Source organism: Typopeltis vanoorti, chromosome 18 (genome assembly GCF_054136105.1).
Source record: "Typopeltis vanoorti isolate ZY-2024b chromosome 18, IOZ_Tvanoo_1.0, whole genome shotgun sequence".
Taxonomy (NCBI): Eukaryota; Metazoa; Arthropoda; class Arachnida; order Uropygi; family Thelyphonidae; genus Typopeltis; species Typopeltis vanoorti.
In genome coordinates this window covers 64,660,919-64,674,491 of record NC_143566.1, presented here as the reverse complement: position 1 = coordinate 64,674,491, position 13,573 = coordinate 64,660,919, and the positions used below count along the sequence as shown (strand labels likewise).

Sequence of the window (13,573 nt, the reverse complement as noted above, 5' to 3'; positions counted from 1 at the left end):
GGGCAGGTGCATTGTCCTGATGAAAGACAATTTTTTTCTTCTGCAAACAGGGTCTTTTCTCATGAATTTTTTCGTCTAGTCTGGTTAAAAGATTGGAATAATATTCCTCACTTATTGTTTTACCCTTTTCAAGATAATTAACAAACAAAATGCCTTTAGCATCCCAAAACACCGATGCCATGACCTTTCCTGCTGATGGAACCAACTTTGTCTTCTTTGGTGCTTAACAACCAGCTTCTCTCCACTGTTTTGACTGCTGTTTGGATTCTCTTGTGTAATGGTCTCATCCACAGTAATAAATTGATGCACAAAATCAGTTTTATCCTTGTTAAAATACTCCAAGCACTGTTCAGAGATTTTCATGCGAGCTTGTTTTTGATCTGAGTGAGTAAGCACCGCACCCATCTTGTACAAAGCTTTTTCATTTGCAATTTTTCATGCAAAATATATCCTACACATTCTTTTGAAATGCCTATAGTCTCAGCAATTTCATGCACTTTGACTCACAGGCCATCCAATACCATATCGTGTACTTGATTGATGATTTCTGGTGTTGTTACACTTTTTGGACGTCCTTCACGTTGATCATCTTCGAGGCTGGTACAGCCACGTTTAAATTCGGCAGCCCATTTCTTAATTGTCAAAAATGAAGGAAAAGAGTGCCCATAAACTTTTATGAACTTCGAATGAATTTCTTTTGTTGTTAAATTTTCTTTTACAAAGATACTCAATTTTATCCATTTCAAGGTATATAGACATTACTTTTGCTTCAGACAGCTGTATAAAACAAACTACTTGATAGAATGACTTGCAATTCACATCGATGCTTATGACAGGTATGAACTTAGAAAAAAAATAATAATCTTGCCGATAGTCTTGCCACTATGGTCTAGGACTTTTCAGACCACCCTCGTATACTTGAAAATCTTCTGGATTGCACCTTATAATTTGTAACCCCCTTGTAAGAATGCATATAAAATGCCTAAGTTAGTACCACTAATAATAAACCAAATTGGGATAGTTAGTATAAAATGTCAGGATAGTGGTGGGCCTAAGGCGTTTGCATTGTGTGTACACTAATGCCAGGAGCATTCAGAACAAGGGTGAAGAGTTTTTGGCACTGGTTAGTTTATCCTGGTAAAAGCTTATTGGCATTAGTGAGATATGGCTAACAGAAGATGATACAGTTCATGTGATAAATTTGTGAAGGGTACAGTGTGTTCAGGAAGGATAGAGAAAAAAGAATGGGGGAGGAGTGTTATTAATGATAACCAATTAACTGCAACCAAAGAAAGCAGAAATTCAACTGCAGGCCAGTGAAAATAGCACATCTGAAGATATCTAGTATGGGAAAGAGACAAGCAGAACAAAATATACAGTTGGATGCTGCTATAGACCAGGGGTTGGAAAAGATTATAGAGATAGTATGCATCAGCAAATAAGTTCAATGAGTGAAGGGTAAGTGATTATTATGAGGGATTTCATAGACTGGCAGGATGAGGAGAGGGCACATGGTAGGAAGGAAATGAAATTTATGCAGTTATTAAGGAATAATTACCTGCAACCGTATGCAATAGAATATACATTAGAGGTTTGAGAGTGACTATAACCAAAATAATAAATTTAGTTTAATCTTTTATCCAAGTGTGAGCACACAAAGTTTGCACCTGAAAATATCTTCAGGTAAGGTAGTACAGCACCAGGAAACTCGCAGCAAAGGTGGAGCAAGCTAACATCACTCCTATCTCTGTATCTCCTGTAATGCAAAACACATCTCCTTACGGATATGTATAATGTTATGCATTAAGGGAAGGGCCACTATCCAGACTAGTTTCGACCTTTATTGAGGTCTCTTCAGTGGGAGCCAGGCCCAGAGGTGGAGATACCAGGCAGAAGCAATGGCAGGTCATCTTTACCTATAGGAGTTGCCAAAAGGTGTGCCACCTTTTTATTAAATTACTCTGGATTTAGAGAAAGATGTTGAAAGTTTATTTTTCACTTGGTTAGACTATAATAAATTTAGTTTAATCCTTTATCCAAGTGTGAGCAAACAAAGTTTGCGCCTGAAAATATCTTCAGGACTCGACTGGGGTAAGGTAGTACAACACCAAGCAACTCGCAGCAAAGGTGGAGCAAGCTAACATCACTCCTATCTCAGTATCTTCCATGATGCAAAACACATCTCCTTATGGATATGTATAATGTTATGCATTAAGGGAAGGGCCACTACCCAGATTATTTAATTAATAAACAAAATGCTGTTAGCATCCCAAAACACCGATGCCATGACCTTTCCTGCTGATGGAACCGACTTTGCCACCAATTGGTGAGAGTGATCATATGGTCTTAACCTATTATATGGGAACTGAGGTAAATGAAATGGAGGTGCATAGCATATTGCAGAACCTTGATGTGAATACAGTTATGGGATTAGATGGTATACTAGCTCAAGTTTTAGAGCACATAACAAGAACAATAATCATGTAGTATTGTAAAATATCCAGTACGCCAGTTGACGGTGTGGTGTACATATCTGAAAACTGATTCTGGTGACTATCAAGATGCACAACTAATACCAGAACTGAATTCTCTGTATTGTTTTATAATACACTCATGAGCCAAATTATTATGACCATCTACCTAGTAGCGTGTTCTGTCCAAGATAACTATTTCCACCCATCTTGGCTTTAACTTCACTAGACTACAGAAAGGAATCCTGAAGTATTCTGTACTGACTAAACAGAATTACATCCCAGAAGTCATCAAACTGAGTGAAGCACTAGCATAAATGAGCAGATGCTACTTTCTATGTGATCCCACAAATGTTCAATGTTTAAATGATTCAAACAAAGAGAATTAGGCTGCTAGGGAACCACACAGAATACTTGGATATGATCTTTGAACTATTCTTGAAAAATATAAGTCTTGTGAAAATGGGTATTGCCTTGCTGGAAGAGTCTAAATCAACTAGATCACATTGTCACTATGTAGGGCAATACCTGGTTAAAAACAATTCCCAGGTAAGATTAACAATTACAGTGTGTTCAATGGGAATGAGAGGACCCGGTGATGTCCATGAGAACAATCGCCATAGTACAATAATGACAGGTTTCTGGCCAACCGTGCATTCTAGTTTGATGGAAATAGGGTGGTCATAATGTTCTCACTCGTAAGTATATTTTGGCAAAGGAAGCAGTAGTAGCAATCTGCATTAATAATTATACATTATTAATAACTAGAGTAGTGCTTAGCATACATGAAAGCAAACAATGAAATTTGACAAAAATGAAGTGTTATCAAATAAATCAAGTAATTATTTTTGAAATTATAGCCTAAATTCTTTCTCTCATGCATATATTACACATGTCTTCAACAAAGTCTTCATGATAAAAACTGAGAAACCATCTCAAAAAACCTTACTTCCACAGTAATAGCAAATGCCTAAAAAAGGAAGCTGATAGCATTTTGATCAATGTGAGAATATCTACAATATATTATATATTGTGATATTTATAATATATAATGGTTTCTATAAATTAAGAAATGAATAAAAATATTGTGATAATTTGAGGAGGAGGAGGGAGGGGGAGAAACACATGTTAAAGTTAGGTACATTATGTAAAAAGTGACACTGAGTCTGCTTATTGTATACAAATGAGGAGTGCTGTCAGCAGTATAATAAGCCACGGCTTTAAAACAAGCATTTTGGAGTGGTTTTCCATTTTATATCTGGAGTAATAACAAGGCATTTTGTGATACTACGATTCTTGAATATGGCTGCAAGATGTCATTTAACTAATGACTTCAGGTGGCAAGCCAACATAGGCAGATGGTTACATATGAGTTGTTCCAGACTGTGTGACCAATTCCAGCAGTTGTAAACAGTATTCCAGAGATACACTGAAGGAAGGCCAGGGGCTAAAACCACAATGAACGTACATATCTTCGATTATCTGTTGGATGAAACAGGAATGTTAACCCGATCAGCTACAATCTGACCTTGTGTTATCTACTATGTACAAAAGGTTTTCTGATGATGGTCTGTATGCCCTATCCCCACCCATTAGAATGTTTGAAATGGGCCAGGTTCCACATCAACCGGACTGAAGACCAATGAAGGTCGGTATCGATGAGTTCCAATTTTGTTTACAAAGCTCTACCAGGCATATTCTGATCTGGAGAGAACCAGGAATTATGCTATCATCCATCTAATATCCATGAAAGAGACACTTATGGTGGACGTAGTATGCTGGTATGGGGGAAGCATTTCACTGGGTGGATGCACTGACCTGTATGTGCTTTCTAGCAGAACCATGAATGCTGCAACTTATAGAGAGGAGGTCCTGGATCCCTACATTCAACTGTACAGATGCAATAGGGAGAGCATTTACCCTACAAGACAATAATGCTTGTCCTCAATGAGCAACGCTTGTGACCAATATTTTCAAGAAGAGACTACTGTACATATACGGACTGGACAGCCCAGCCAGGTCCCTAAACCTTAATCCTATTGAGCATGCCTTGGATGATCACATATTGCTGGTCTCAACCCCCCCCCCACACACACACTCCAAAACCTCGAGAGATTTAGGAGTTTTGCAGGAGCAATGGTTGTTATCACCAAGTGAGCTCCTGCATGCCATTATAAACAGTATAAAACATCATTGTGAGCAATATATTGCTGTGAAGGGTGACTACATTCCTTATTGAAACAATCTGACAATCTGATTTTGATCTCCTGTCTTTGAACATCGTCTTCATGCACCCATTGTTACTGAATTAAACTATTATTTACAATTATTGTGGGTGTTTCTTTCAAATCACACATATTACTACTACTTTTCAGTGACTTGAATAAAATTCATCATACAGTTTATGTTACATTGATTTTCTCTTTGTTTCTTAATTTTTGGAAACTAGTGTACATCACATATATTTTATATTATAATATCTATAGTTCATAATATTGTGTGAATGGTATAAAGGAAGATATTGTTTCTCACTGATATAAAACTGAAGTGAGTTATCAAAAACAAGTTTTAGTTTTCCAATTAAAGTGATTTTGCAGACAGCAACACATACAAATTGTATATTGCCTTGATCTTAAGGTTATTCAATTTATCTTGGAAACAGAGAAATGAGAAAATTTTCATATAAATATAAAACATTTTCACAAATAATGATGCATACAATTCTGTATTGAAGCAAAATAATGCACTCTTAAATGAAGGAGTTTCTACATATACTAATTTAAGGAAAACATAGTTTTGCTTACTTGATTTCTAGAGCAGTGGCTAAATCAGATAGCACTAAACCAACAAGGAAATGTTGTTGTCTAAACTCTAAAGAGAGCTGTGTAAAATTTCCTTTTTCGGTTAGGGTTCCTGTTGATACTAATGAACTCTGTGATGACGTTGAAGTTACACTAGGACATGGAGATGTAGGTGGAGATGGTGATACAGGAGTTCCAAATGGCAAATTCAAACTGACAAAGTGTTCATGACTACAGATGATTCTCAAGAAATCTGACTTCAGTAATGTCAAATGAGTTGCATCAGGCAATGAGGTAATTTTGGCAGACATTTGCTTGCAGTAAGTCTGAAAATAAAACAATCTGAATATGAATACTTGTAACAAAAGTTGAAAATTTATTAACATCATACTGCAAGGAATTCAATTATCCATGCTTTTGTGCCTGAAAAGCACTTGTGTAACTTTTTTGGTAAGAAATTATGATTTAACAATATTTCATACAACATTTTCAAGTAGTTCTTGAGATTAAAACGAAATAGAAAGAAAAAAAAAAGTATTCACAGAGAGAGAGAGAGAGAGACAGAGATGTCAGATGTATGGCCCATGTAGTAGCCTAATTTGTTAATATGTAGGTCTTTTACATATGCTGTCCATACCTGATTTAAGATGAAACCTAGGTTTTTATTACATTGATTAGAAGCCTGCTTATTTGATAGAACAAATGTTAATCTAAGAGAGAGTAATGGATGTTGTTGGTGTATACCTACTACTTAGTGCCCGTAGAGAAAGAGAGAGAAGCACCTTTAGCATTTTATCTTTATAAAATACAATGCAAGCTCTCTGGCATGCAGCTTACCAGTAGAATTGACACATCTCATATCTGAGTATGCTGTCTGGGAAGACATCATAATATGTTTAACTTTGATTTTGAACCAGTTGTACAGATCAGCAGAAAATCAGAGTATTCTGCTGTGTGCTTGAAAGAGAGGTAAGAGCAAAATGTTTAACTAACTGAAACAAGCAGAAGATACACAATAAACAGAAGATATGCAATAGAATCAAGGAGATACTACATGATAGTAGTGTACTTAATGGCATCTATACAGTATCATATACTATGATATCTAGAGGTTAAAGTAATGGTTTTATTCACCAAATATTTGTCAGGCTGTCATACAAACCAAAGGTAGGTATGACAGCTTGACATATATTGAACAAATTTTCCCACCATGGTCAATAAATAAATAAAATTAATAATTGGCCATGAAGAATGGTCTGGAGGAAATTTTATTTTGTTGGCACAAGTGAGAAAGAAAATTTGACATAAAGCACAGAAATAAGTTTCAAAATGTTCCAGTTGCAGTTCTGATTTGCCTGATGGTGAATAGGATCCAAAATCCAAACAACAGTGTACTATCGCTCTGGCAAAACATAGACTTGAGATTTGTAATCAAGTCCTAATGTGATAAGCATTTAATATAAATTGTTGGAAGTTTTTCCACTTGGTTTAATCCTTTATTCAAGTGTAAGCAAACAAAGTTTGCACCTGGAGTATTTTCAAGACTGGGGCAACTCGCATATAGAAGTTGATGACTTAACATCATTTGCCTTAGTATCCCATAATGCAAAGTACATATCCTTGCAGACATGTATAATGCTATGCATTATGGGAAGGGTCAGAGTATTTATATTAATAAGCTGTGAGATTTTTTGGCTACTCGTACATGAAATTATGAGTTCTGCATTACTTCAACCTTAGTTCTTCCACCTGTGGGTCTGGCTCCCACTGATGAGACCTCAATAAAGGTCAAAACTGGTCTAGGTAGTGACCCTTCCAATAATGCATAGCATTATATGCCCTCGATGAGTCTAAGGACTCCTGGAATCGCCCGAAATAATAATAATTATACATGTCTGCAAGGATATGTGCTTTGCATTATGAGATACCAAGGCAAGTGATGGGAAGTCATCAGCTTCTACATATGAGTTGCCCCAGCCCTGAAAGTACTTCAGGCACAAACTTTGTTTGCTTACACTTGGATAAAAGATTAAACCAAGAATATAATTTCTTGGTTTCTTTAATTTAATATAAAAGGAACAAAGAACATCTGTCAGTACCTCAGGAGGTGGAAGCAATGATACAAAGATATTTGCTATTCTCTGACACTTATCTCACAACTGATGTCTATGAGTTAGAAATGACAGTATTTTTTTTTTTTTTTGGAATATGAATCCAAATAACTTTAATTCTGTCATAACTGGAATTATGTTTTCTCATAGTTTAATTCTGGGTCAGCATGAAGATCATGTTTGCAACAAAAATGTATGCAAACAGTTTTCTGTGGTGAAAATCTGAACCCATTTGCAAGTGCTAGTTTGAAACATGGTCAATGGCTTGCTGCAACTATTTTTCTAGGAATTTTTTACTGCAAGAATGACAAAAGGGTAGGTAAATTCATGTACACTCAGCACTCAGGGAATTTCTTATAGATAGTTGATCAAGTTAATTTTGATAGCAAATTTTAAAAAAATGTAACAAAATTTAATAAACTTTTGACAGCAAAATTCTCTCGGAGAAAGGGTCGAGAGAGTGCTAATCCCACTATGATTTTGAAGATTTCAGTTAAATATATATATATATATATATTTTTTTTTAAATAAAGAGAGGGAAGTTCCTTCCAAGACCATGGTTATTTAGGTGTTTTGATATGCCAAACATCCAAACTGTCATATGCATTCCACATGAAACCAAACCAATACTATATACATTTTAAAACAGCATCTCTAGCAGATGCTTCCAGTCAGATTAAATGATCTAGTGTTGAATGTTGTTTTTGGAAGCCAGATCTTGGTGGAATCTTGGAAAAAAGTTGCTACTCTCCAAAAACAACAAAGATGGGAGTTATTTCTGAATCTCTCTTGTATGTAGTCCCAGGAAAAACAACTTGTGACACAAAACATTTCCTAAATTTAAATTTAGAAATATGAAATCGAAAAGTGTTGAATTTATTATAATTTTTAAATTTTAGTGAAATCAGTACTGAACCATATAGATTATAGATAACAAGTAAAATTTTATGACAGATTTATGAAACTTTTTAAGGACTGCAATAGATATAATATTATTCATTATTTCATGGATCGATTTATGTTTATTTTAAATATAATACAACAATATCGTTAGATGAATATACTTCAAGCACAACAAAATGGTTACATGTAATAAACATTTTAATTGCACTTAGCTACATCTAGTCAGTTCATTCACAGAATTATCTGCTCTTATCAGGAAGTTTGCTATTTCAATGAAAACAAAACATCACTACAAATAACCAATGGACTTTTATGCTGTAATGTACAATGAAGTTATTATTTTCATTTTTAGTTTTAAATTTGGATCACATCTGATAACTTACTGTTAAGATAAAATTATTTTATAATTTTAATATTCAGGGCCTATGGAAATAGGATTTGCATCCATAATACTAAACAGCTAAAGAAAAAGCAATCGATGTTCCATTCTAGCCTACAACTAGAGGAACTTTTTCTAATATTTTCTTTGAATAGTTCCCTGAGTTAATCAATCTCTAGCATGGGCAAGTAGGATTTTTACTTCTATAACTCAAGCAAACTGACTGTAGAACCTATGCTATTTCTGAAAATAGTACACTGTGTTTGGGTGACCATGAGGTGGAAGCAGTTGTTTGTCTTACTCTCTTCACCAGATACTATTTTAAATCACTGATAGTTTCAGGCCAGCTATCTTTGATTGCGTATGGGTGGAAATATGTTTCCCTGAATGTCCAAAAGTCAGACAGAACTAAAAGAATTTGATTTTAATATTTTCACTTCCGAAAGCACACTCCAACTCAACATCACCAGAGTTAAAGATTGGTATTATCAACATAAGAATCCTGAATGGCAAAGAAATGGAGCTAGCTGAGGAATTAGATAAGTACCAGATCGACATAATAGGGGTGATTGAAACAAAAAAGACAAAAACTGGTGAGATCTTTCTGAGCAATAAACACAAAATATTATATTCAGGCAATAACAATCAAGGAAAAGAAGGAGTAGCCATAGTATTCAATGCAAAATACGAGGCTAATCTTCTTGAATGGCAGACAGTGTCAAGTAGAGTGATGTGGGCAAATATCGGAATGAGGAAATGGACAACGAGACATATTTGTGCCTATGGTCCCACAGAAGGCTCTATTAAGGTAGAAGTGGAGTAATTTTTTGAGGCTCTAGAGAAAGCTACTGACACAATGAAAATGGAAAATGGTCCTTGTTGGGGATCTAAATAGCAGAGTAGCAAGTGATTGTCAGACATACAAATATATTTGGGGAAAATATGGAGAAAAGAGCAAAGCTAATAATAATGGCAAATACCTGTGAGATTTCTTTTTAGGACATGGACTGGTTATTACTAACACCATGTTCCAACATAAAAATGTGCACAAATTCACATGGAGAGAAGAGGAAAGGAATAAGAAAAGCCTCATTTACAATGTTATTGTTGATAGTGATGTTTTCTCCCTGGTGCAGGAGACTAGAGTGTACAGAGGATTTGAAATTGGAAGTGATCACTATTTAGTCTTGAGCAGGATAAAATTGAATTTCATATTTAAAAGGAGAACATGAAAGAAATTTTCAAAGCGAATAAAAGTTGAGCATCTCTCAGATGTGAACTGTAGACTAAATACACAAAGATTATTGAAAAAATGAAAGAGTTTGAGAACAGGAACCAAACCTTGGAGATTCAGTGGCAAGCCTTGAAGAAAACCCTGATTGATTCAGCTAGAGAGGCATGTGGTGAAGTTGTCTGCAAGGATAAAAAAATCAGAACTCCCTGGTGGACACAGGAAGTTAAAGAGGCAGTGAAGGAAAAGAAGAAAGCATATCAAAAGTTTCTGTCAAATAAGTCAGCTTGTGCTCTTAGAGAATACAGAGAGAAATGTAAGAAAGCTAATCACTGTGTAAAACTAGTTAAACAAAAGTCACGGGAGGACGTTGGCAAGAACATAGAAAATATATATCAAGAAGGTGGTACGATATTCTGGAGGTTGTTGAAGAAGCTTAGAAATGGAGGAAAGAGTGCTGTAAAAGGAATTAGAGATGACAAAGGTGACATGAAAACGGGAGAAAAAGATATCCTTGAAGTATGGAGTAATTACTTCAAAAAATTGCTAAATGAAACAAGCAGTGATAGCACAGTGGTAAAAAACACTCAACAGGCATACAGTCAGGAATATATATCCATACTTGAAGTATAAAAAGCCATCAAGGGCTTAAATGTGGAAAGACAGCAGGAGTAGATGATATTCGACCAGAAATGCTGAAGTATGGTGGTATAAAAGTCTTACAGTGGCTGCACTGCATAGTTCAGAAGGCCTGGACACAGGGTCGAATTCCTGATGATTGGAGTAGAGCTGTAATAGTATCGATATATAAAAAGGGAAATAAAACTGAATGTGAGAATTACAGAGGTATTTCCCTACTGAGTGTTCCAGGCAAGATTTATGCCAGTATACTTGAGAAACGGTTGAGAAGAATTGTGGAAGAAAAGTTTGGTGAAGAACAAGCTGGATTCAGGCCAAATAGAGTGTCAGGATCAGATCTTCACTTTACAACGAATAGTTGAGAAAGCATGGGAATATAACAATGATTTGTATTTAAGTTTTGTCGATTTGGAAAAGGCATACGACAAGGTGCCAAGAGAGAAGCTATTCAATACACTACAGTTATATGTTGTCAATGAGGTATTATATATCATGCAATACTTGTCTTTATTTTAGTTGCAAGTCAGCAGCAGTCAGAATTTGAGGAAGTAAATGAAGATGATTTAAATGTTAAATCTGGTGTGAGACAAGGATGTACATTATCCCCTCTGTTATTCATTATCTATATGGATCACATTATGAAGGAAAGTGGTATTAAACATGATATGAGAATTGATGATGTTAATGTCAACTCTTTGCTTTATGCAGACAATTTTATACTTCTAAATAAATCTGCTACAAGTTTGCAAGATTCCCTGACTAAATTGAATAACTGTTGTAATAGATATGGTATGAAGGTCAGCAATGAAAAGACAAAGACAATGAAAATAGGCAGAATCATCGAAAATGTCAACTGTGTTGTGAATGGAGAACCGGTGGAACAAGTAAAACATTTCAGCTACTTAGGCACGATTTTTAGTGAATATGGTAAATTAAATATACAAATAGACAACAGAATCAACAAAGCTGGTATGGTGGGAAGTCAATTGAATAAATTCATATAGAATAAGAGAGAAATTAGTCAGAACACTAAATTAGCTGTATACAAGACAGTGTTCAAACCAGTTTTAACTTATGGATCTGAGAGCTGGGTCAGAAGTAAAACACTTGACCAAAGACTAGAGACCACAGATATGAGAGTCCTGAGAAAGATTAGAGGCATGAACAGATGGCATCAATGGCAATATCATATTAAAAATGAAGATATTAGGAAAGAACTTGACATTGTCAGCATCCAGGCATGTGTTAGCAGAGCTAATCTCAGGTGGTATGGTCTTGAACAGAATGGGCAAGGAAAGATTAGCAAAATAAGTGTTCTCTGCCAGGTTGGCAGGAAAACGACCCAGAGGAAGACCAAGATATAGGTGGATTGATACGGTACAAAGTGCCTTAGATGATAGAAATATAAGATCTGATAATGATGTTGGAGTGTTGACAAGTAACAGACCGATTTGGAGGAAAATTGTTGATAAGAAGTTAGTAATGAGGTAAATTTTTGATGAAGTACTATCATATCCTGTACACCCATTGAGGGTACATGTCAGGAATTTGATGATGATGATATTTTCACTTTAGCTTCAAAATGAAAATAATCAATTCAAATTTGGAAACAATTTAAGAATGTAAAAAGGTTGAACCACCAGAAGTAAACTGTTATTGTTCAAAGCAGATTTCCTGTAAGGGATCAAAAACTAGAATGCAATAATAATGTATGTATATATCAAAAAGAAGCACTGAGGAAAATACAGAGCGTACAAGTAACTTAAAAAGAATTAAGGCTGATCAGTCATTTGAAACTTTAGTAAAACTACAAAATTAAATGAGATTGTGGATTGGTCAACAAAGATGGAATCTGAATTTGAATAATTTTCAATAGTCTTTTTATACATGAATCAATTTCAGGCCAGAATTATGCATCACCAAAGAAACAGTCAGATATCTTAAAGTTAATTTTGGATTTTCTTCTTTAAAAGAAAAAAGATCAAAAATTAAAGTAGTACATGATCATTATTTTAGTGTTAATTTAGATTAGTGGACAAAATTTGAAAATAAAAGATAATTTAGTATTAGTGTTCATTCAGAGGATACAAAAAATTTTTAATTTAAGATTAGTTCAGATACCTGAAAAATTTCTGTTAACTGATATTCAGAAATATTATAGACTCACAATTCAAGAATCAAATAATTTTGGTGAAAAAAAAAAATCATGGTAATAATGACGAATGAAGTGAGGATGATGCAGTTGTTGATACATTTTGTAAAAATAAAAATAGAATTGATGAATCCAAAAATGATTACAATACTGCAGATAGTTTTGAAATGGTCAAAAATAATGACATGTTTAAACATATCAATGTAAATGCTTGTATGATCTCTAGAGAACATATTAAAAATGCTATAAATTTTATATGAAGTGCTGCTAAAATATTTTGAAAAGTCTAACTAAAATGTTTTATAGGAATATGTCAAAAGAGAAAGATCATGCATTTAGTTTTAGACATTGGGAATTTTCTTCTTACTACAACTGAAGAATTTTTCAACTGAAAAATTGCTGAAAGTTTATTTTTCACTTTGTTAGAGTATAATAAATTTAGTTTAATCCTTTATCCAATTGTGAGCAAACAAAGTTTGCACCTGAAAGTATCTTCGTGACTGGGGTAAGGTGGCACAACACCAGGGCACTCCTTGCAAAGGTGGAGCAAGCTACCAACACTCGTATCTCAGTATCTCCCATAAAGCAAAACACATTTCCTTGCGGACATAACATTAGACATATCCGTCTAATGTTATATTAGACAGATAATAATGTTAGCTGTCATATTTATAAAATAATTTGTAAAAAGACATTTTTAAAAAGACTGAAACTCGAAACTTATGCGAAAGTAAATTTATTAGACAGAAATTTTTTGCCAAGTAACAATGGCATATTCAATATATAAACAATGGAACACTAAATAAAATGCAATAAACTAATTAATTTTAAAAAGTGCCACTACAGCATAAGTAAGACAGCAGATGATTAGTAAATTCCTGATTAA

At 34.5% G+C, this 13,573-nt stretch overlaps 1 protein-coding gene across 1 annotated transcript in view; it reads right to left on the bottom strand.

Annotated features, from left to right (window-relative positions):
* The window catches only part of Zir (dedicator of cytokinesis), a 667,641-nt gene that overhangs the window by 365,846 nt on the left and 288,222 nt on the right, over positions 1-13,573 (bottom strand). The window contains exon 23 of the mRNA XM_090407837.1: positions 5,276-5,598. Coding sequence (XP_090263963.1) covers positions 5,276-5,598 — 323 coding nt within the window. The remainder of the gene's footprint in view (positions 1-5,275; positions 5,599-13,573) is intronic.